General features: G+C 30.0%; 1 protein-coding gene across 6 annotated transcripts in view; it reads right to left on the bottom strand.

Moving 5' to 3' along the window:
- The window catches only part of LOC107452167 (transcription factor CP2-like protein 1), a 106,085-nt gene extending 80,415 nt beyond the window's left edge, over nt 1–25,670 (bottom strand). For 3 of the 6 annotated variants that reach the window (XR_011638152.1, XM_021147816.3, XM_043048191.2), the window contains exons 1-3: nt 25,303–25,670; nt 3,479–3,606; nt 1,025–1,142 (exon numbers count right to left, since the gene is read on the bottom strand). Coding sequence is in view for 4 of the 6 variants with exons in the window: in XM_021147816.3 (XP_021003475.2) it covers nt 1,025–1,137 (113 nt within the window). In the remaining 2 variants the exon portion in view is untranslated. Of the gene's footprint in view, nt 1–1,024; nt 1,143–3,478; nt 3,607–6,159; nt 6,704–6,868; nt 7,045–25,302 lie in introns of those variants that run through there. The other 3 variants (XR_011638153.1, XM_043048189.2, XM_043048190.2) reach the window with 2 other exon arrangements.
- Nucleotides 25,671–26,505: the final 835 nt, after the last annotated feature.

The following is a 26,505-nucleotide window of genomic DNA, read 5'->3' as shown; positions in this document are numbered from 1 at the left end:
AACCCGCAGCCATTGGCTTCACAGTCAGGTGCGCTAACCGCTCGGCCACCTGGCCGGCAATTTAAGTATTCATTCATAGATACCATCATATATTGATGTTATCAATCATATGTGCTTAAAATAAAAATCTTCTAAGATCAAAGCTTTCATTTTAAATAACAAACTAAAGAAATAAGTTAAAAAACATTTCATTAATTTTAATTGAATTTTTCTTTTTAATTTGAATTTTTTGTATTGAATTTTTCTCTTTGTTGGTCACTATATTTTAAATTTTAAGGCTACCTTCCTAGACCGTTATTGGTAATAAAAAAATATATAAATGAATGGGTTCACTTTTTAACATTAAAATGGCACACTTTGTGCTGTATCCATTTTCTTACACAAGCATTTTGAATTACATTTTTTAACACACCCATTTTGAGCGATTATTTCACTGTTGCTTGCATTTTCATCTTAGACATTTGGCTGTTACACCCTGGATAAAACTAATTTTGAATTCTTGTTTAATAAACTTTTTAACTGATTGAAGCTCAATAAATTTAATTGCACAAATAGTCATGCAATTAAAACTTATTTTTAGTAGTTTTCAAATGGCCTGCAATAATAATTTTTCAATGAACAAAAATAAACAAATTTGCTCACTGAAATATTTATTTATGATCCTAATTGAGAGTATTGTTTTATTTAATTTATTTTTAGAAAGATTAAAAATATATCTATGTTGGAAAACATTTGATAAAAGTATATAACCATTTATAAATAGTTTATTTATTTTTTTTTTTTTGGTCATGAAAATTATTAAATGAAAAAATTAACAAAAAAATGCAACCAGTAACAGTTTACTATTTAAAATAAATGCAAAAATAAGGAAACTCACAGCAAATGATAAAATCAGAAGTAATTGTTGTATTTAGTAATAGTTAATTCTATAAAGAAAAACTATAAGAATAAGTGCAAATATAAACTAGTGAATTATTTAATTAGAATTTTACAAGATTTTAAAATACAATGATAAAATGAGAACCTTGTGGTATTTGTAGGAAAATCCATTTCCATTTCAGATAGACTGCGATCAAACTCAACAGATAAAACATCGTTCATTTCATCCGGAACACACCACTGATTTGTAGATGCCATTTTTTCTACAAATGAAACAAAAAAAATAAAAATTTATAAAAAGATTTAAAAGCTGAATACAATACAATCCCATAATTTATTATAATATTATTAAATTCTTGTCACAAATGAAGCAAAAAAAAAAAAAATTTAAGCATATCTTCTGTATAATAAACTACAAAATGGTTGACAAGTTTAATGATACTTTTGCTCTTTCCAACTAAAATATTACTTATTAGCCTTTAATATGTATTTATATAAGTCATAGGGAAATTGGAAAATCTGGCTCTTCGCAAACTGCCACCATAATTTCAGACAGTGCCTACAAGACCCACTGCAATAAGCCTAACCAGTCCATAATTTGCAAAACCCGCAATCCCAATTAGCCTCCAACAATATATCTATTTATCTATGTATGCTATATTATAAAGGCATTGACTGTATAGTGTATATATACATCTATCTATATACACTATACAGTCAATGCCTTCTTGTACAACCCTTCCATTATAATGACCAATGCATAATAATCCGTATGCTATTTCATAGACACAATGTTATTTTACAATCCATTAGAACAGTGTTCCCCATCCTCCGGTCCGCGGACCGGCACATGAATCAAATAGTACCGGGCCGCCCATTTCATTGAAACTGAATTTAAATTCCTAGGCTTATACCCCAGATTAAAAATATCTGAGTTCCATTAAAATTTTATTTACTTAATAAAAAGGGGCCCCCGAAACTAGTCAGATAAATTTTTGAATGTTTGTAATGTATCCGATTTGTCTATTGTCTCCGATTACCCCCAGATGGAACGGTCTCATTGCAAAAAACAAGCTCAGGGTTCTCCTTGATTTAGTGTTCTAGTAAGTTAAAATTTTAAATAACTTTATATTCATTTTTTTGGTTTAACTGTATTTTATTTTGAAGGCATGCTTAAATACAATTAAATTAAAATTAATAAATCAAAATAATATTATAAGACATAAGCAATCAACGCCCCTCCCCCCCAGTGGACCGCAGAAAAATTATCAAACATTGACTGGTCCGCGGTGATAAAAAGGTTGGGGAGCACTGCAGTAGAATGTCCAAACTGAACTGTTGATTTCAATATAGTGACCAAAATATATATTTTTTCTTAATTCTAAGAAAATCACTTAAAAACAGATGTTAAACATTTTTGCATTTTTCTATTGGCAATATATCAATGGATAGCAAAAGTTTCCAGAAAATAATATAAACCACTATTTATTTTGATGTTACCACTCTAAAAATGCATAACTTCTTGAATTCTCTATGAATGAAGAAAGAGTGACAGGACCATTTATCCAGGGCTTAATCTGTGATGAAACAAAATGAAGAAATATGGATTACTTTTTATTATAAATAACTGTACCTACTCTACATTGCATCCTCATGTGGAAATTAGTCTCTTATATGCATTCATAACCTTTGTAAATGTAAAAATAGCATTCTTTGTAGGCACAGACCATGTCAACTGTACAGATTTGAATCAATCATAAAATAACACATTAACAAAATAAAATAAAAGAATGACACAAAATGCATAAAAAATCTTAATTAAAACTAAATATAAGACTCAGGATGTAAAAAGAGCCTGTCGGACCTAAGACCATTTAATCTGCATATTATTCAATCATAAAATAATGCATATACATTATTGAAAAAGAATGCTAAAAATCACTATTCAAATTGTACTTCAATATGTGAACATCTAATCATTAGAACAAATGTTTTTGAAATTGATACTTTTCTTTTATCTTCTCTACAAAATTAATTTCTACTAGAAATTAACATTAAAAACCTTTTCTTGCTGTATACCGGGTGTTTCATAACAACTACTTTTTAACCTATATAATTAAAGTTCTTGCTAAAAATAAGATTAAAAAAATTATGCACATTAGAGGTTACCAAAAGCATTTTAGAAGGAAATTTTTTTTTACATTTTTAGTAACTATTGTTGAGGTCAGGAAGAGCAAAGAAGGGATTGAAAGTATCAAAAACTAGTTTATTTGTCTAGTTAGACTGAAACCTGTTCGCCCTTCATTAGAAGCAGTGTTTTAAGTCTCATTTTCAAATTAACCAATTTTAGGTTATTTCAATTTCTCTCTTGCCTACCTTGACAGAGGTTAGTCAGAGTTTGAAAAACACGGTTTTACTCTTTCTCACATAAATAATTTGTAATCTTTGGTGTGCATATTTTTTACTTCATATTTACAAAGATTCTAAAAACATAAAATATTTGTGGTAATAATCGAACGCCTTGTAAATGATTAAGTCATTTTTCATTTTCATTAGTTTTAAATTCAATCAAAAATTTATATACTTAATCTATGCACACCTAGTTTGTGAGAAGCAAGACGAATTTCAAATTCTTTCCACAGAACACAACTATGGCAGACAGACAAATGAGATTCTTGATGTTATTCTCGATCCTTCAAAGTTTTCTCTCGCCATCACAAAAGGAAACTATAATGACAAATGTAAAAATAAAGCACCTTGAAAGAAAAAAAAGTTTATATTTACAAAAAAAACTTCAAGTTTATGTATTTAAAACATATTAATTAATTTAGAGCAGATAATATAAAGTCAAACTGGAAAATATAATTTTATGAATTCAATCAGCCTTTAAACAATAAACAGTCTGAAAGACTCAATAATTTAGTTCGGAAATCAGTCACTTTATGTTATTTTTACTTTTACCAAATATGATTTTTGTACAGTATTTAAGTACTTTGTTGTTAAATTTAAAAATTTTCTTAAATTTTAAACAGTGTCAAAGTTTAGATTAAAGAAATAATAAAAGAATCAATGAAACATATACTGCAAAACAAATTGACTATGCAATTTAACTTATTACATGAGCTAAGTAATAATTTAAAGGTTATGATCCACTTATTTCTGCACACGAATTCAACTCATGAAAAAAAGTGTCTCTTAAAGAAACCTGAAAGTGCCTTCAAAATTGGCAAAACTGAATATATTTTTTTATGAATTCACTTAACATGACATGTTGGCAGTAGTTATTATATAGTACTAATGCTATTTATTTAATTTACTAAATTTTTAAAGATATAATTTGTGATAAAGAAAAACAATAAAATCTATTTCAAAAAAATTAAAAAACAAACATTGCAAACAAAAATAAGACTAGACTTATCAGAGCTGTTTCAAAATTTCATTATCCATTGAACTTCTAATTCAATTTTTTTTTTCCAATAGCTAATTCGAAAATTTGATATTCTATTGAAAACTGCTTATTACTTATTTTTTGTTTAATACTGACGAGGGTAATACACATCTATAAAATTTGTATGATGTAAACTGAAACAAGACCAAACTAAAATTAAAGAGCTCAGTTGAAATCATAGGATGGGGTAAAAATTATCCTTAACTGTGATTTCCCCTAGGTACAGATATGATCCCTCAGAGTTTGAGTTCATTTAATATTATAATAAAAAAAAAACAATATAGAAAACTTGCAGTTTTGAAAAGTTAAGACATCTACATCGTAATTGAGCTGAACCCAGCTGATTACAGATTTTAATTTTTTTTTTATTGTTGAAAAATATGTTATTTCTTTCAGTTATTTTAAATATGTATATTAAAAAAGTATTTATTGATGTATTTTAGTGTGAAATCTTCAGTTTAAACTGAAAAAGATTAACTTATCTTGTGAATTAGAATACATAATTTTTTTGAAATATTTATTTACAATTTTTTTATGTCAAAAAAATTTTTTATCAAGAAATAAGTTTTCTTCTTAAAAATAATTATTTTTCCTCTGTAATTGAAAAAAATAAAAATTAAAGAAAAAGCATTTATAAATTTTCGAAAGTACTTAAATTTTTTTCAAACGAAAAAAATTTTTTTATTTTTATTCAAAAGAATAAATATTTTCCTTAACATAAAATATTATTTGTTTAGTGATTATATTTTTAAAGATTTATCGAAGTTACTACCATCATTACCCCCATTGTTGTTTAAGAAAAATTTTGAAATATGTACTCCTTACTCATGTAACAGTAACAGGAAGAAAAAAATAGATGAAAAAATACATGAAATTTTGTAAATTTTATAGAGAAATGTCTAAGGAATATGATATTGTTATTGCTGTGGTCTAGCTTCTGAGTTATTTTAAATCAAAATTGAATTTTTCTTCCTTTTTTTCTTTATAAAATTATTAAAAGGGTCCCTCTTCTTTATTAAAAGTTTACAGATTTGTAAGAGGACGTACAGAACATTAATTTTTGAGTTATTTTATGACAAAGCTTTTTTTTCTCCATCCTTTTCTATTTAATTAAATAAACTATTAGCAGTAGAACTCTCTCTATGATCTTTACATACACCCTTATATCTGAAGATCAATAATACGTCTTACTTTGTTTCAATTTCTAATAAATTTTAGAGCAATTAAATAGAAAAATTAAATTGTAAAGTTGAGTTTGCCTCTGAATGAATATCAAACTTCTCTAATATCTTGGTTTTTATTATGAGTCATTTCTTTGAAGCAGTCAAAAATAGAGAACATGGATTACAGACTAAATATTGATATAGTATTTAATGTAATCATACTTGACATCCAATAATTTAGTTTTTCAGATTGTTATGATGATTTTTTAAGAGCCTCACTAGATAAAATTTTCACTATTTCATTCTATAAGTACAATTAAACACACTATCATTAAAACATAGTAAATCATTTAAATACAAAAATTACATCAATAAGCCGCAATGACAACTTAGTTAAGGGAGATATTTTCGTATGGATACATGTTCATACAAACTATAATCACCAATGAGCTAGAATGGGATTTTACTTGCAAAATATTAAAATATATATATATATTTTAGGCTTGTGAGGCTACAAGATAAAAAAAAATAATAATAAACTTGGTGATAATTTCAAAGCAGGTTCAGGTATGGAAATCTCCCCTAGTTAAAACATCAGCTGTGATTTGGCCTTATCTCTGGAAGCAGATCCAAACCTAACCAAAAGCAGATTGATGTATACCAGCTTACCGGGGAAGTAAGAGTGGTTGGTGTTCAATGCCATCATACCCCTGGTCTCGAAATTGTGAAGCCCTAATCTTCATTACCCTTTAGGCCAGCAACTGACTGTTGCGAGAGTGCTTTATTTATATTACCCTATTTCTCCCATACACGGTTGTTTCTTTGAAGTATCCAGAAAATTTTTATTGTAAAAACTTATTTTAGCAATGGATTTAGAGTTTAATAGCATTTTCTTCATTTTAATATTCACAATCTTCATTTCTAGATGAATAAAAAGATGCTTCTTTAATTTATATGCACAGACATCAAATGTTTTAATACACAGCACTTGTTACATTCGGACTGCTGTATTGGCGCTTATTAACCAATAGTCAATTTATACACTAACAAAATATCAACAATTAAGAAACAATGCAAGGAAAGAACTGAATAGCAAAAAATAAAAACACAGTGGACAGTTCAAATAAATCCTCAAGTCAATGTTGCATTGTTTTTTGAGCAAACACTGTTTACAAAAATTCAATCACGCCGCTTGAAAACCAAGCACCAGATGCCATTTACATAAAGAAAATAAGCAAATCAATAGTTTTCAATTGAACACGGGTCTCTAGAGTGACGTCATAAATAGTAATAATAATAATATTTACATTATTATTATATTACTTTATTATTATATTACTTTATTATTACATTACTTTAAAATAATAATAATATTTACGTTGTACTAGAGCTGCACTAGGGGCTATTGACGACAGACTGGGAAACGTCCCTAAGAAAGATCCGAAGACGTGCCATCGCAATTTTGATACTCTACAAAGGGGCTGGCTCCCCTGCTTTGGTAGCCCGACGACCTGCGTGTAAAGTCGAGCACTTTGCGGTAGAACAGTTTAACGAAGATCGTTACTGCGCACCCTCAGTCCCAACGCAGGCTGGTCAAAGTGGTCACCCACCCTCTTACTGACCGCAGTCAGTGATGTTTGACTTCGGTGTTCTACTGGGAACGGTGTGTTTACGATCAGTCCACTGTGGGTCTCTTTTAAAGTGATTTCGCTTTTACTTTTTCATACTAATAGCATATACTTGAAATTCTTGCTCTAATAGCAGATGTTATGTTAAATGCACTAATATCAGTATTCCTGATATTATGATCAGGAAAAATTGTGGAAAAAATATGAAAATTTGCGGGAATACCGATTGGTATCTCAATATACCAATAAATATATTTTTTTGTCAAACAAATCTAAAGTGCTGATGACACTAGGCAACCAAGTGGAGGCAACTAAGTTAAAAAAACCGGTTTTTGGTTTCTCGTTTGTGATCACACATTACAACCTTCGCTTGTTCAACCAACTCTGAATAGTCCAATACCAGAACTTATATTTTTCAATAAAGTTTATTGCTAAAAGCTCTTTTAATTATCATGGAAGCTATTATTGACGATGTACTTCAAGTAGGCGTTGAGCTGATAGCTGAGGCTCTGAAAGAAGAACTAGAACAGAAAAAAGGTAATTTAAAAGCAAAATAATTTCTTTCGTTTGCTTTCAAAATTTCATTAGTACTCGGAAATATCTGTCAAAGAAATATCTATCAAAATCTGTCAAAATGAGTTTAAAAAGCTTAGCGTTCAAGCTATATAATTTTGAATTTTCAAATATTTAAACATTTGTAATTAGTAATATGCTAGTTTTTTTTTCATTCACTTTTAAAATTCAATAATAATTTGTAACTTTAAATATCTCCACAGAGGAAATTAGTTTATAGGGAATTAGTTTATTCGCATAATCTTTGTTATATATGTCCCAAAGACATGGATACGTTTGAAAAATTTAAAAAAAAAAATAATAAAAATACATATATCACTAGAATTCCATTTAAAACTAGTCATAGTTAGAAGATTAAACCAAGTTCAAATTTAAAAGATGAAAATTCAGGATGCGTCAGAATCAGCACGTGTATTTTGCTTACTAAATGGTTGCTAGTTAAGGTTAAAAGTATTTGGAAACTACTATATGACACGTTTCAACTAATCTGGTTGCTCCACTAAAGTTGAAAGGTTTTAACTTCAGTTGCTAGTTGAAAGCAACCGGTCAACCATCATATGACCCGTTTCAACTTCACCGAAACCGCTAATTGCTTTCAACTAAGTTGCCTCGTGTCATATAGCCTTAATAATTTTGAATAAAATAATAAAACTGTTAAAAAACAGTTTATAAATACTGATTCAGAGGTGATAGAGATAGAAGCCATATTCCTATATATCTAGATAAGCAAGTATTTCTATATGAAAATTATCAGATTTCATCTTAAAATATTAATCCATCACTCATGAAATTTTCAATAAAAAAAACCAACAAAGTCTGAGAGTGCTCACTCCATTGTCCACTGAAAATAAATGTTCCATTTTTATTTTCTCACGCCGTTCACGGTAGGTCACCGAAGTCAAGTATCACAGGCAGCAGTCATTGAGAGGAAAGGTGATCATATTGATCAACCTGCAAAGGGGCCGAGGGTGCGCGGTATCAATCCTCGTGAAACTGTTCTAGCGTAAAGTACTCGACTTCGCACGCAGGTCACTTTATCCGCTCTACCAAAGCAGGGAAGCCATACCTTCTGCAGAGGATCAAAATTGGGATGGAATGTCTTCAGATCCTCCTCTCGGATGTTTCCCATATCGTCACCAATCGTGCAACTCTAATACTACGTAAATAAAGTACAACTACTATTTTCTTCGACAAAATAAATATTATAAACTTAAATTTCTGTTCCAAATAAACACAGTTTTCGTAATGTTTAAGGACGAGAAAAAATAATGAATTAAAAAATTCAATAGTGATTTAGAAAAACATTTAAAAACTGCTAAAGGGCCGGTTTCAAGAGATCTTAAACGGTCTTCACATATGTCTGCTTCTGTCTGCAGATCAAAGCAGAAAACAAACTTTTTCTCGAGATTTCGGGTGCGCTACGCTGAGCCTTTTAACAATCGGTCTCGATCTGTAGCCCGTGATCAGCAACACTGGCTGGCCCCCGATTTTGTAAGTGAATTCGAGTGGTCATCTTCGTTTGGTTTCGATTTCTAATAAACAAAACAACACTGAACATTGCGAGGCATCAGATTTGGAAGAAAAAAATATATCTTGGTTAATATAAATCAGGCTTTATATATATATATATTTATTTGAAATTTACAGGATTGGCGCAATTTATTTTAATTTCTAATTGTGTATCTATTTCAGTAGGCATCTTTTCAAATAAGTAGTTGTTTATTTATTTATTTATTTCGATATTTATTTCGGAGTGATATTTTTAATTTGATCAAATAAAAGATCTCTCTCTGTCTCATTTTTTTTGGCTTTAAAAAAATATAAAAAAAACGGGAAAAATTCTCCTAACATGATATGAAAAATATCATTTTTTCTTTGTACTGTAATACATAACAATGTATACACAAGAATATTTTATAGTATGCATAAAGGAATAAATATTCTTTAGGTAGAAATGAAAGGGAAATTCTTTTTATCTGAAATGAATAAAAATTACATCTTTCGTTAAATTGAAGAGAAAAAAAAGCTTTAAAAAAAACTCACTATTATTTAATATCTTCCAATTACATTTTAACGAAAAAGTTTTTATTTCAAAAATAATAAGTATATATTAAGAAACATTTTGAAAAGCGGTGAATAAATATGCAAAAATGTAACTTCAGAAAGCTTAACAATTTTTAATCATAAAATCTTTTTGAGAAGTTTTAGGAAGTAAAAATGCTGCTCTACGGAATAAAAATTATTTATTACAAGCATTATTATTTATTACAAGCTCCTGTGGCTCACTATTGTCGGTTACTTTTTTAATCTGCTTTTTAATAAGTAATCCTTAAATCATCTCTCTAGTATGTTTGTTTTTTGAAATAAGTATGCTATTACTTTTAATATTAACCATATAAACTTTTGATCTGTTTTCACGATTTTTCCTCGCTCTTTAAAAAATATGGAAAGAAAATTAAAATTTTAATAATTTTTTCTTATAGAATTTTTTTACGCAATTGAAATGTTCTGTATTGAAAAATTCAGTTACTTCATTGTGATTCAAATGAAAATGTTGGTGGCTATGTGTTAAGATTTGTCAAATTAAGCCATAAGGCGGCGCTCAAGTCAATATCAGTTGCTATTCAGAATTCAATTGGTTGAACATCTATGGAACTATGGTTGAACGTCATCAAACAATTCGAACATCTTCAGATGTTCATCATGTTCAGAATAAAAATTAGAGCATATTCAAATCATCAAAATTATTATACTGCATTGAATTCATTCTTAGCTTTGCGTTAAATCACCTCATTTTGTAATTGTGAACAACCAATCAGACTCAGGATTATTAAACAGCTGTTAACCGCTTATCGACACAAAACTTTCTGCTTCCATTTGAATTTACTTTTGTTTTTATAGATATCAATTTTAAATCACGAATAATAACTATGTTTGTTATTAACTTAATAAAAATTTAAATAATAGAATCATATGCATGGGAGTTTATTTACAGTATTCGTAAGCACAACCATCGACCAATTCCATGTCTTGACCCTCCCCCCTTTCCTCTCCTTCTTTTTCCAGTTGTATAGTAATGTATTACGATATTTTCCCGCTTCCATAACATTTTTCGTATTTAATTATCAAAAATTTCCACGACACTTCTTTTAAGAACTATGTTTAATGCAGTTTTGAGTTACATATAGTTTCGTAGCCTAAAAGTTTTTAATCTATTTGAAAGTCAAGACAGAAACTAACGTACTTATTTCTCCCAAACGCTAATAGTGAAAGCATGCCACGATAGTGAGTCCTGCCACCTGTAGCCCATTTCAATTCCTAATAGAAGGAACAAAGTTGAAATTCTGTTAATCACCGAAGTTAAATGATCAATTAACTGAAATTAATAAATGGTTCACAAACTGTTTTCGAAATCAGCAAATTAACAATAACAGGGCTAAAATATTGATTTGTAACTTAAAATTTTCCACCTATAATACCACTTAAAATTAATAAGATAAACTGTAGAGCCTAGGTTGAGACAGCTGCAGCTATAAATACTATTTCTTCTAATATATTTCAACAATTAAATGATTTTAAGGTCAAAGAATACACATCAGTCTAACTGCTGTAACGGGTGTAAATATAAGTACTAGTTCAATTACGAATACAGAAATATTTCTTATTGTTCAATCATTCGTAACAAAATTTATAGTTTCAAAGCAACTTTTATCGTCTGGATTTGATATAATATTAGGTTTTAAAATCCTAAATAAATATAAGTTTGTAATTGACTGTTCAAAATGTATAATTTTTAATAACTCAATTTCTGTATATTTGTTAGAGTATATTAATTTCTAAAGAGATAAATGTAGGTGAGATGTTGTCTGCAGAGCCAAATAGTTGTTTAAACAATGTAAAAGATTCCAATTTATACACAGAACAGGGTTTTAGAGTCTAAAATAAGAAATTAAAGGTACCATCAAACTTAGTAAGTAATGTTCATGCGAAAATTAACTTTAACAAGCATTCTTGAGGGGATACTGTATATATCCACAAAAAAAGGCAGGTATTACGGATACAAATTATTTTGTTACCGTCTGTTACCGTTTTGTTTGTCTGTTGCTGAAATATTGGATAATTTAACATGTTTAATTCAAATTTTTAACCCAACTGAGCTGACTCTTACTTTAAATAATAACTCAAAAATTAGCAAAATTAGAAAAAATAGATTATAGTCAAGATAAATATCATTTCAGGAAATAATGAGAATGTTTTAAAAAAAACAAAGAGCAACAACTTTAATTCGGCTCCTTAAAATGAAAATCAAAAGGAAAAGTCTCTGATCTTTTACTTTAATTTAAAACTTTTTTTGCTAATGGGATAAATAAGTTAGGATATTGCTATTTGATTCAGTACCGCATTAAATTTATAGATGACATTCCAGTGTACCAAAAGCCCCACTATGTGTCTTATCTAAAAGATGAAACGAGAAGACAGCTAAATAAATTGCTGGATACTGGAATTTTACAACCCTTAACATCTAGCTATGCAAGCACTCTTTATCAGAAAGGCGGATAGCTCAAATCGATTAGTAGCTGATTTAAGAAAACTTAATACTAAAACATTATCCGATCATTTTCCTATTCCAAATCTAACGAATCTAGACTGGAGGGCCGGGATAGCCTGGTTGGTAGGACACTGGGCCCATGTTCAAGAGTTCGTGGGTTCGATCCCCGCTGTCCGAAGACTCCCCTTGTAGTAAATGGTGACTGATGCACGTTAAATCTGTCGAGTCGCAAAGTCCTCCATGTTCCCATAACAAATCAATACCTCTGGGGGTACTGATCAAGAAGTTTTCTTGTCTTCTGGATTGGTTCAAAACTACAAGGCTACGGAGTTGAACATTGGTAGTCGTAAACCCAAAATTGGGTCGGCTGTTTAACGACTGATATAAAATTTAGAGTGGCTTTCTGGGTCGAAATTCTTTTCATCGCTGGATTTAATTTCCGATTTTCGCCAAATAAAATGCATCCTGATGCCCATCTAACAGGAATTGAAATAGAGTACAGTGAAATCCATCAAGTTGACCACCCTTGTAAGTTGGACACCAGCATAAGTTGACCTCAATTATTAAGAACGGAATTTTTCCTATATAATATAAAGAAGCAAAACCTTTGTAACTTGACCACCTGTCTACCTTGCATGTTGACCACTGAAATAAATAAATTTTTCTAGGAGTATTATGAAATTCTATTCTAAAACCCTCATAAGTTGACCAGAAAAAAAAATTTCAGAAAATTTTCTATCATTTTGCAATGTATGTTAACATTTCACTTGTTTGTTGAAATAGTGTAAAAAGCTAATCTAAACCCTTTTGTGAGTTGATCATGTGGGGAAACTGTAGGGGGTCAGCTTTTGACCATTTCTTTCATTCAAAACATTGGGATGATGTAAAGTCTAAACAACAGTAAGAGAATATTTTTGTAACAAATAGGTTTGTAAGTGTAGTAATAACAGAATAAATTTTAAAGTGTTCAAATAATTTTGCTTTGTTAAAGTTTTCAAATTACATGTTTCCGTGTTCTGATATTTTAAGAAGTTATTCTTATTAAACACTTCACATGCATAACTAACGAAATAATTCTTTTAAAAAAGTTAGTTAAATATTAGAATTATATGTAACAACTTGAAGTTCATTTAGGTTTAAACGCATTTCTTAAGATATTCATTTGGCTGTTTGCTAAATAAAATTTTTAGGTCAAGTAAAATTTTTTTTTTAAATATATAGCAATATGATATAGGAAACGAAAAAGTAAACAATGATCCACCCCCTCTACGAGTTGCCCACTTGTCTAAGTTGACCACTAAAACAATGCACCACAAGTGGTCAACTTACACAAGTTTTACTGTATAAGAATTTTGAATATGTACGAATGCCTTTTGATCTGAGAAATGTCAGTTCCAGTTTTTAGAGGCTAATGTATTTTGTACTGGTTGGTTCACCTGATTTATCCATAGGTTGTTACATAGTTGCTAATAGGATATTTGACGATAACATTTCGAAAAATTAAGAATTTCGCTCGAGAGTCTGAGACAGGCAAACCTTAAATTTAAGCCCAAGAAGTGTTCTTTACTTCAGGGTCGTAGTACGAAGGAAAAATAATTCCTAACATATATTGAAACTATTCAAAGGGCCCTTCACCCTAAGAATAAGACAGAAGTGCAGAGATATGTTTGTTTATTGGCTTTGTCGAAGATTTTACCAAATTATTAAAAGGCAGCACTGCATCTCATGAATCCTCTTATTTGCACTGACATTGAATAAAAAGTCCAGAGATGCCAACTGCTCCGGACAAGCCAAAATAATTTAAAAAACGGTAACTAACTACAACTACAATTTACAAGTATTTGACTAATTTTGTTTACTTTTTAGAGGGCATCGCATGACTTAATTATAACAAAGTAGCGAATTATATAAGCCTTTGAATTATTTAGAAATAGTGGTGGCTAAAAACCTAATAAATTGAATTTATTAACAAGAATCACAATTAATGAACTACCTCTCGAAAATATTTATTCGCTGTCCGGAGCAAGTTTGCATCTCTGGTCAAGTCTTTGAAAAGTTGCGCAGTCGTTTTTTGTTGCAACATTGCCTAATTTGTCAGTCCACGGATGTGCAAGTTCTCAAGTTCAATCAGCTGTTTATTGTAGGGTGAATTTTCGCATAGTGTTGGACGATGATTCATGACCGCAACCACCTTTAGGATGCTTTCAGCGCTAGGTCGAGTATTCGAGCTCCAGAGTTGCAATTGCATTCCTTTTCTATGCCAAGGTCGTCATCATCTACTCAAGTTGATGCAATCAGTCGCCAGAAAAGCAAGAAATTCCAGAGTCTAGGTAATTCAAGCAAACGACCAAGCAGTAACTGTAAATAAAACTATTCTAGCGAAATCCAAAGATTCAAGCTCGTCGTAATCGACCATACTCAAGATGTGGATCGCACAGCATGGTCCAAAAAAACTTTTAATAAAAGCTACCACAACTGCTAGATATCGAACCACTTTTCCAGTGTTTGTATTTAACCAAAGAAACAACAACAATATCAAGTTTCTGCTATTAATTCGAAGCTTAACACGGCTAAGCCAAATATGACTACATGGTCTATTTTTCTTAAATTTTATAAACGTCGTTGAACAGTCGACCCAATTTTTGGGTTCATGACTACTAATGTTAAACTAATTAGCCGTGTAATTTTGAACCCAATCCAGAAGACAAGGGAACTCCTGGATCAAGTATTGGGAGAAATTTGCCTTCGTGGAGGACTTTTTGATGGAACTAACCCGCATTTGCGTTGCATAGAGTGGAAGACCACGAGAACTTCCCACGGTTAGACTGACAGCCAGGGGACTCTAACCCATGATCCGTCTACCACTTAGGATATTTCATGCCAGCACTGTGGTCGGTGCAAGCGGGGTGCGGAATTCGTATCGACCAGTCATTACCGGGATTCGAACCCGGTTCACCTCATTGGAAGGCTACATGGTCTATATCAAAATAGACGGCACTAAATCAGTAGTTACGGGACTAAATCTGGAAGGTACAGAAGTGTCATAGACTGCCCTCGCTTTTTTTAGCCCGCTGACCTAAGCCCGAAAACGAGCACTTTACAGTAGAAAAGTTTATAGAACCGATACCACGCACCCTCAGTCCTTTCGCAAGCTGATTAAAGGGAGTCACCTACCCGCTCACTGACTCAGCCAATGATTCTTGATTTCAGGAATCTACTGGAAACCGTATCTTATGATCAGTCCACTGAAGAATAACGAAGGTCAAGAGATTTGTTACAAAGAGATAACATAGACAAACATAAGAAGTAAACGACAGTTTAATGTTTAATCGGTTTTACGTATCAATTTTAATATCTGTTATATACTAGTGCATGCTTACTGTAAAACAATGAAAGATGATGCTTATTTAATATTTCTAAAGCTGCTCGTAGAGGTCTTATTACATCAAGAATGGGAGACACCTCAAATGGGACACTTACTACAGGTGTAATGTTCGGTCTGAGGAGAGGATCAATCCTAAAAAAATATACATAGAATACAGGATATACAGGATCGATAATGATTTAGAGGATTCTTGAGCCACGAATGTCTCAGAAGATAGTTTATCATTGCTCGAATTCATTCAGAATTCATTAGAAAACATTGCCTGGCTAAGAACTATGGCTATGTTCTCACATAAACCGAAGTTCAAGCTACTAATAGCTGTAATAGGATGTACTTACTATCTCATCGAATTTCGTGTATTGCGAGTAAGAAAAAAAAAGGGGGGGGGAGTGCTACTTAGGCTTTAAGGGAAGGGAAAGATGTACTGCACGCAAGTCAGATAAGAAATTTTGTTTTAATACTGTCAATATATATAAGTTTTTGTAATAAATAAGCAATGCAGTCTCTCCTCGTAATTCATGAGCTTATCTATATTTTAATAGTATCCTACAATAATCTGTGCTGCTAAATTTATCTATTCTTGAAATTTCTGAATCCTAACACCCATAGCTAAGATATGCATTCCCACTGTTCGTTGCCCAGGTCATCACCATAATGTTGTTTTTCCCTAAGAGGAGAAGGTAATTAATTTTCCAAATGTTTTAGCATCATTGAAATTTGAAAATTAATTCTGTTGATTTCGTAAAACACCAAATGGTAAATTCTTAGCTATACGTTTCAACGTGAAGTACAGAGAATAAGGAAGCGAACTCCCTTAATAACTTTTGATTTAATGATTGGATTTTAGTACAAGCAGTGGTGCAGCCAAGGAGGGTTAAAAATTATTCAAGACGTCATCATCATCAACAGTTTTTCATTATGGGATAAAATTTGATTCTTTAAGAAGCTATTTTCGATAGTAAGAAAACCAGTAAAGTAACAATCATACAAAAATAAATACAATGCAAATAAACACGAAAGTTTTCATTCTCAACCTTGCAGTATTTTTTTCTTTTTTAAAAAAATTTCAAATACTTTTAGTGCTTTTTGTCTCATTCTTGGTGCATCAAATAGCTGCATTATATCAATAATTAAGAACTGCATGACAATAATTCAAAAAGTGTGCACTTTTTCCAGTTATTTGAAGAAGAAAAAAAACTAGAGATATACAGTGCGGAAAAAATGACCACTCTGAATAACTTTTGACCCAATGATCGGATCATCACATTCTAGGACTCAACGTAAAAGGCTCGAGGGGGTGACTTCAAATATACTAATTTTTAAGTGCAGACGATATTTTAAGTAGCGAAATCTCACTGAAGCGTATACTTTCTCTGAATAAACATACCTTTTTTTCAAAGAGAGCTCTCCAAAGTTTTAGCCCCTTAATATTAATTTTACTTTTTGCGTATTTCGTCCCGTCTCTAGAACTTTTTAGCCGAATTGAAAAATTTTTGCACACAATTAAAAATTTCTTTATACAACGATAATCTATGTAAAAAATAACTTTTAGTAAATATTTTTATTTTTTATTATTTTGCTTAAGAATGGTCGAAAAATTTTGAATTGTAAGGTATACAATTTTTCGCATGATTTTAAAGAGTATAATATTACATGGTAAATATGTGATATCGGACATAATAAAACATGGTAGTATCTGACTTTTTTTATCTCAGGAACTATTCAACCGATTTTGTTCAAATCTTGTGTTTTGCTATGTAAAATTACATTCTTTAAAATTCAATAAAAAATTGTATACCTTACAATTCAAATTTTCTTTCTACTATTATTTAATAAAGTAATAAGAAATAATAAATATTTACTAAAACTTATTTTTTGCAGGGAATTATCTTTGGATAAATGAATTTTATAACTGAGTGCAAAAAAACTTTTAATTCGCTCAAAAAGTTCTCGAGATATGGTGAAATAAGCAAAAAGTAAAATTAACTCCAACTTTAAATCGCTTTCCTGACCTAACTACGGGGACGATGTTTCCCAGATAGCGGCTACCCTCTCCCCTGTATACAAGGGGTCAAAAATCTAAATCCGTTGAAAGAAAGGTATGTTTATTCAGAGAAAAAACTTTGTGTTTTTTTCTTCTTTCTTTTCCCCCTTTTTTTTTTTTTTTTTTGCACATTGTACTGGGTCCTGAAATTTCGCCGGACAATCTTTTACTCTGCTGGTTCCAGGTACCCGGTAAAAATTTTATTTGTTAACTGGATAGGTGTTATAACATTTGTTCAAAACAATAGCAAGGCTATTTATTGTTATTGTATTATTATTGCTTATAAATTAGATAATAGCGTCTGCGGATAATTTTCTATCGGACAAATATTGCACAGATTATAGTTCTATGGAAATTTATTGCTCAAGTATGCAAAAAAATACACGTCTTCATTTTTCGATTTTTATATTCAATTAAAAAAAAGTTTCTGGAATATGACTGATTAACGTAAAACGCTGCTATGAAGTGCATACATTTGCTAATGGTGGACTTTATAATTACTTTTTTAGTTGATTTACTTAATTTTTCATTTAAATTTATTAATGTAGTTTCTGTTTAAAGTTGAATATTATAAAAATATTTTAACAAAATGAAGGTTTTGACTATCAGGGTTTAACTATTAATCATCGGATCACTGTAATCGTAATTTACGATCTACTATGAGATCAAATTTACGATCTATGCAATGAGATCTATTTTTATAGTTTCTTAAACAATTTGGTACTCCGTAAGAAATTTTATCTTAAAAGAAATGTTAAACCAAATTTTCCTATAGTGGTTTTACTGTCCTTAAAATTAAAATTTTCCTTCCGTATCGTCGTAAACTTGAACGTCCAATAGATAAAGTAACTCCTAGATCAAGGAAAAAACTAGGGGAAAGTTTGCTTTCATTAAAAAAAAATTCTGTGAAACTAACACTTATTTGCGTTAATTGGTGAAAAAAAATTTTATGATTATCTCTCATGGTTAGCTCAATGGTAGAAGAACTTTAACCAGACTGGTTGGAAATTGAATTAAGTGAATTAATTGAATTTCAATTGAACTAACGAGTAAGAAATACGCTCTCTAGTAAATATTTAGTTTAAAGTTACCAATGGCCAATTTTATTCATACATTCTTCTTTTTAATATAAACGAAAAACAACTTATACTGAAAATGTAATAAAAGGTTTCCAAATGAATTCTTTGTTGAGTTATGTAAAAATAAAAAGGTTTTTATTTATAAAAATAACTACTTACTACTTGCTTTTATTTACTAGGAAATTTATCTGAATGTCCAAATTAGTTATAGAATTAGAATAATTAATGTGCCGTTCGAAGGAAAACATATATGTTTTGTTAGCAACTGTTGTCTTCTATAAAAGCTGGTACTTATATAAAATGCAAGCTTGCAAAGACAGATAATAATATATCATTGCATTTACTCATTTGCTAAAAGCAAATTTAGTAAAAGCGCAATACACATATATCGCAATTTTTTACCACACTCATCTTTAAATTTTATTCATTAATTTTATTAACTCCAAATTAATATTGATGTAATTCCCTATTTCTAATTTTCTATTTACTTAACTATCATATTAATTTGGTTAAAATTGTTTTCAGCATTAGATTTATGCATGTTAGATTTATGCGTTCGCTTAGAACGCCTATCTTTAGCGAACGTAATTTTCGGTCTCAAAGGTTATTTTACTTAAATTTTCCTGAATTCAAATTATGCACCAAAATAAAATATGCCATGCCAGAACTAGTTATTCAAACTTTAATACTCTTTAAAAAAATTACGGAATTCCTAAACCTACACGTATTTTTATGAATAGTAACTAAATAGTAGTGGTTACTAAAAAACTCTGAATATGGTTGTGTTAATCCTAAATGAGCCCCTGGCAGTGGATACCCGGTAAAATTGACCGGTCCGGGTATCGAAATTATTTTGCCGTTCCGGGTAATAACGGAATAATGAAAATTTGGCTGGGTAGGACGGGTACCCAGCAGAGTTGGCCAAAAATGCAATCATTTACAATTTTTGATTACAGTAATCAATTACTTGTAATCATGATTACAATTTTCAAAAATTTTGATTACAGCTGTAATCATGATTACAATATTAATTACAGTAATCAATTACTTGGAATCATGATTACAAAGTTTGATTACAGCTGTAATCATGATTACAATATTGATTACAATAATCAATTACTTGTAATCTTGATTACAGTTGTAATCATGATTCCAAGTAATTACGATTACAAGTAATCACTACAAAAACGATTACGTGTAATTGTGATTACAAGTAATCAAAATATATGATTACATGTAATCATGATTACATGTAATTTGATTACATGTAATTATGATTACATGTAATCTAAATACACGATTACAAGACTATTGTATTCTTATAAATGATTATATTTTACAGTAGATATTATAATGTATTTTATAATGATACTTTTTGCACGAATTTACATGTGCTGCATTTTGTACGTATTTGTATACGTACAAATGAATGTAGCTAAAATGTATGTACATATGATTTTATCTAGTGCATATGTACACGCATTTTAGTTTCACACACATGTACATGCACTTATATTGTAAGTATAAAATATATGTACGTATGTATATAGTTAATGATTACGTATGTATGTGCAAACAATGTAGACATGTACATTTATACACAATGAATATATGCATTTTATGCAAATATTTGTGTATGCAAAATGTATATCCATGTTCATGCACGCAGTATATACAAGTACTTGCTGTTTGTACAAACATACATACATTGTCTGTACAATGCATGTCCCATGCATGCACGTACAATTTATTTATGAACAGTATAATATATGTATACATGTACAATATATGTAGTATGTACAATATATGTATGTATTCATGTACATGATATGCATGTCCAATGTATGGATGTACATATACACAATATGTTCATGCTCAATGTATGTATCCAAATAAGCATAATACATTTGTGTGCGATTGTACGTACAGTGGGCGTATTTATATTTTACATATATTCATACATACATTCGACATGCATAATGTACGTACATATACACATTTGAGATGCATATATTGTACAGATGTATATACATATAGCTTACAGATGTATATTCATATAATGTACAAATGATGAAATGAACATATAATGTTCATATAATGTACATATGTGTGTACATATACAGTACATATGTGCATAAATATATTGGACATAATTCTTTCGTACAAATTTTACATGTGTACATGCATGCTATCCCAATCTATGCATATGGTGCAATGTATATATGTCCAATGAATGTATCCACACACGTACAATGCACGTATGTTCCATCTATGCATATCCATATGTACTATATATGCATGTACAATGCATGAATGTATGTATATACATTGTACATGCGTACATACATTACACGTATACATATGTGCATTACATTTATGTCTAAATATGCATACAATGCAATAAATAAAATGCATGTAAGTTATCTTATAATGACTCAAGAAAGTTAAATGACGAAAATCAAACGATATTTAAATTTAGTTTTCAGCTTTAATTCTTCTATGTCATTTTAAAATTCTTTGAATAAAAAATTATTTTCAGGTATTTTCATGACGTGTTTGACAATACAGATTTATTTTTCTTATAACATAATGCATGGTTCATAGAAATTTTCTAAATGGTAAAAAAAACGGTAAATTTTATGTGTGGAAATAATATTTAGAAATTTAAAATAAGATTATCGTTTGCTTTCTAAAAAATATGAGGTCGAGTTTTAGATGCCTTAGAATAAATTTTGAAACAAACTTTAATAACTTCACCTATGTAATTTTTTTTAATGTATGCACAATGTATGTGTATATTGTAATCACATATATTTAAATTTACGCATGTATACATTACTTGTAAATACACTGAATGTACGTACGTACATTGTGCATATAACTATTTTTTTGTACATCCATACATTACATGCGCATAATTATTAACAAGGTATGTAGTTATACAAGTACATACGTACGCTGTACATAAGTACATACGTACGTTGTACATAAGTACATACGTACGTTGTACATAAGTACATACGTACGTTGTACATAAGTACGTACTTTGCGTGTACATATATCGATGTACATATATATGCACATGCATACATGTATGCATTTTATTTCACGCAACTATGTGCATATATCCACTCGTTGGAGCGTAAAATGCGCAGTCTGCCACATGTGAAGAGCAATTCACCTATAGTAGATTCCATATGTCTGCTCCTCGAGAAACGAGAAAGACAGACCCTCGTTGGAGCCAATCTGCGGCTATTCTATAAAGAACTTCTACTTTCAACATTTTACCAATTGAAGCTGTCTGTGATAACTATTTCCATCAATTTATGCTTTGTAGAACAAAAATAGAGACAGTAAAAAGGTTATCAAAACTTTGTTAAAAAAGAAAGAACAAAAAAAAACTTTAAACAAAGTAGGCAAGAAAATGGATGTATAATGTATATTGTTTATATTCGCCACGGATCGGTGAGTTAAAATTCTATCCGCGGGCCGGATAAAATCTTCCGATGGACCACAGTTGGCCCGCGGGCAGTAGTTTGCACATCCCTGTGTTAGAATATAAACTTTTTTAATATTGGTTTACATTGGTTTTCTTTGCTTTCAATTAAACCAAATGCTTGCAATTAATGCTTTCAATAAAACCAAAGTGGCTTTATTTTAGTATGGTTCACTGGTACTCTGTACAATTTATCCGTCGAAAAAAATGACAATATGGTTTAATCTATACCATCTATAAGGTTATGCGACCTCGAAGCAGGAGAGTAGGTTACAACCCTCCCTACCATATTCTGTTAACCCTTTATAAGGCAAGGAATGTTATATTTTAAGTTATAAAATATTTTCGGGACTGCGATTGATCTATACAAATTAAATCATTTAGCTCATTATCTAAAATTTATTTAATTAAGACCATTTTTTATGGGAAGGTGGGTCAAATTTTCAAAATTTTACCTACTGTAAGGACTTGTGTGCTAACAGAATTAATGCTATTAGTTTTAACGAAAATTCTCTTAATTTATGAATATATATTTATATATATTACATCTTACTTATTTATTTATTTCCACAGAAATAAATTAGGTAGTGTTAAAAAATTCAAATGCACTTAATTAGCCGATATCTTCAAAAATCTTGGTTTGCTTATTTATCGCTTCCAAAGCCTTTAATGGAAAGCTGAGAATGGATAATTAAATGAGAAAAAATAAATAATCATATCATTAATCGACGAATTATTATAGACGTCAATCACAGCAAAGATGAAGTCAAAACCATAACTCCTTTATTGTTCAGATGAAAATAAAAAGGTGTTCCTGGCAGCTTCTATCGCGTAAAGTATTTAGCGTTCATAACACTTTTCAGCTTCGGCTGACAACAAAGTTGATTTCGATTATTTTAATGTCACCTATACTATAATATGACTTCAGAAATAATTTGTGATTTCGTTTACTTTTTTAAATTTCTTTCTCATTTAAATAAAATTTTAATTCTCTCTATGCTAGAATTTTAAAATTTACGTTATGGGTGGTGATTGCAGGACACCTTGTATGGTAAAAATTGCAATTACTTTTAAATCATGTTCTAATGTGGTTCATAATCTGACCCACCTTTAATAAACTGTCTCTGCATGTCTATGATCAACATTATTATTTTTTTTAAAATTTTCAAGGAAAGATTATTTTATAGTTTCATAGATGCTTAGATCATACGATTTCTTACACTTATCATGAAATTTTAAAGCTTACAAATGTTTGAGGGGCAGTCAATAAATTACGAATGAAAACAAGAAATTTTGCACACCTTATGCAAGAAAATATAGCAATAAACTTGTAACTTGCATCAATCATTATAGCTGTTGTTTGCAATAACTGCTAAAAATTTCGCAAACTTAACTTAAATATTTATAGAGACATGGCCAATTTTATAAAAAACTAATTTTTTGTTTAAAAAAATTAAAAGTTTCTAGCAATTTTCTAAGTAATATTTTGTGCTTTTTTATTGAAAGCTCTGTATGATTAGCGGTTTTTTCCACAAGTTGTATTTTGTATTATTAAACAAGATTTATTAAAAATTACACCGGCATTGTGGAGGATTACCCTCGATAAAAGTATGTTTTCTTTCTTTATACAGTCATATTTTGCTGCGTTGACGATAATTGTAAGGTATTATCGTTTGTTATTAAATTCTGTCTTGAGATACAAAAAATTACATTTGTGGAAAACTACTTATCATTTAGAATTTTCTTTTAACTAAGTATAAAAATTACTTCAAATATTGTTAGAATATTTTTTTTAAATTTTCAGGACATTCAAGTCTACAAAAAAAAAGTTTTTCAATTTTTTCCGAGCATGCAGAGTAGTAAAGAACTGTTTTAAATGATAATATTTTACGCATTATTATTTTTTTCATTTTATTGAATATTTTTCAAGTTGTAGCAAAAACTTAATACAAAAAGAATAGTTTTTTTTTATAAAAGTGTCCATATCTCCATAAACATTTAGGCTAGATTTACGCTAGATCACGATATTATTGCAAATAACAATCAAAGTAATCGTTACAAGTTATAAGCGTATTGCTATAATTTCTAGCATAGGGTGCTCAAAAATACTTGTTTTCGCTTGTATTTTATTATCGGTCTTTCAAACCTCTAAAAGCATTAAAATTTACTCATAAATATCAGAATCACATGACCTAAACACCTCTAAAATTACAAAATAATCCTCTAAGTATTTTGCGAGAAATTTAAGAAATGTCACAAACCAAAAGTCTCTCGTATATATATATATATATATCTATATAAAATTAAAGATTTGAAGCAGGTGTTAATTGAGGATTACATAAATAAACAATCTCGATGTCTGACAAGCTCTGGTTTTTGCTTTTTTTAAGTAATCTTTGTTTTTCTGTTTCTTTCTTTTTTTCTTTTCTGCAATTGAATCTTTAATTATTTTTTTATGCATTGCGAGAGTGGGTAAATTTTTTTAAAAGTCTAAACAAGTATGACTAGAAAAAAAGAATAAGCTAACTTTGTTTTATAACCTCTAATTTATATAATTAAATTCAGTAACACTTAAGTAAGGTTACATATAATCAATTTTATCTCCCTTCCCTCTTTGGTACCCTTTTCCCACCACCCCACCTGCATCAAGGAAATTTTTGCAACAAGCACTTAACTGATATTTTACAATTTTTCAGATTAAATAATTGCATGCCCGGACAAACCTGTAAGAGTAAAAAAAATGCATGCCCAATCAGAAGCTTTACGTGCCCCAGGCATCAGGTGGTATAATTTTTTAAACTCTAGCACTCGGTTCTACTCTAGTATACATTATTATAATTGATTCATATTATTTTTTTATTATTATTATTTGGCATAAAAATTTATGGTAAGCTCCAGAATTTTATTTTAAAGGTCAAAGATGGCCAATAAGATAGAAACAGTTCCTTTCTTTTTAAGAGCTAACTTTACACTGCTGTTCAAAAACGTATAAATGTATTACAAGAAATTTGAATACAAGTTTATTTCACATGATATCAATTGAGAATTGAACGCTTACCTGCGCTTTAGGAAACATAGTACATAGTGAGAATGAAAATAAATAAGAAACAGGCTGAGAACAAACTCCAATTATATTACGCAACAGCGCCACGACAACTGTTTGCTTGCACGTGCAGCTTGAAGAAAACAACTACCGTCTCCGCTTAATGAATTATAGGCCATCATTTAGGCAACATGTCGATCTATTATTATTTTATATGTGACTCATTATTTACTCTCAATAAGTTTTTTTCCAGAAAAAAACTTATTCTTGGACAGCGAATATTACTTCTAAATATTTTCGAATAAAAGTTGACTTATTATCACTGTTCTATGAAGTGATAATCTGAATAGTTTTTCTTTTTCTGATAAGAAATATTGTTGTATAATTTTATCGTCGAAAAAGCGTGACCTTATATTTCTTCTGTCAGACTTTTTTTTCTTTTTTTTTTAACTTTTTAATCGCGTTCTTCGAACTTTAAGATAAAGGTTTGCTAATGAATAGTACCCAAAATTCGGTACACATATATAGAATTTTTTGGTTTGTTTTGTTTAGAGAAGGCAGGTTATTATTTTTAAAATGCTATTGTAAAAAAGTATTTTCAAACTATTCTAACTTTAAAAATAACAAAAACTCATTAGAACAAAGAAAATGAAGTTCTTTTAGTTTAAAGATATTAACAACCTGTATTTACAAGTGAAAATTTCAAATCTAATCAGTGTCGTTTTTTTAATCTTAATTTTTGCAATATTTTCTTTCTAGATTATATAAAGCAGAAGAAGCAATATTTTCATTCTAGATTCTATATAAAGCAGAGGGAGTTAGGACAGATAAAAGGAGAGCATTTCTCAAAAGCTGGGAATATATCACAGATCTAAACTCGTAAATCTGAATTTAATTTACATTTAAAATTTTACAGTAAATTTATGATACTGTCTAGTGACAGGTACGAACATAATTTTTTTATTTTATAACCGGCGTTGAACAGCAAACCCAATCTCAGTTTACAACTATCAAAGTTCACCTCAGTATCCTTGTAATTTTGAACTCATCCCAGAAGACAAGGGAACTCCTGGATGAAACATTGGGAAATATTAGCTTTCGTAGAGGGCCTATTGATAAAACATACAAGCATTTGCGTTACACGGAGGGGGGGGGAAACCACGAAAACCACCCACAGTTAGCCCGGCAGAAAAGGGACTCTATGATCTGTCTACCACT

This window comes from Parasteatoda tepidariorum, chromosome X1 (assembly GCF_043381705.1).
Source record: "Parasteatoda tepidariorum isolate YZ-2023 chromosome X1, CAS_Ptep_4.0, whole genome shotgun sequence".
Lineage (NCBI taxonomy): Eukaryota > Metazoa > Arthropoda > Arachnida > Araneae > Theridiidae > Parasteatoda > Parasteatoda tepidariorum.
This window is presented reverse-complemented; position numbering and strand designations above follow the sequence as displayed.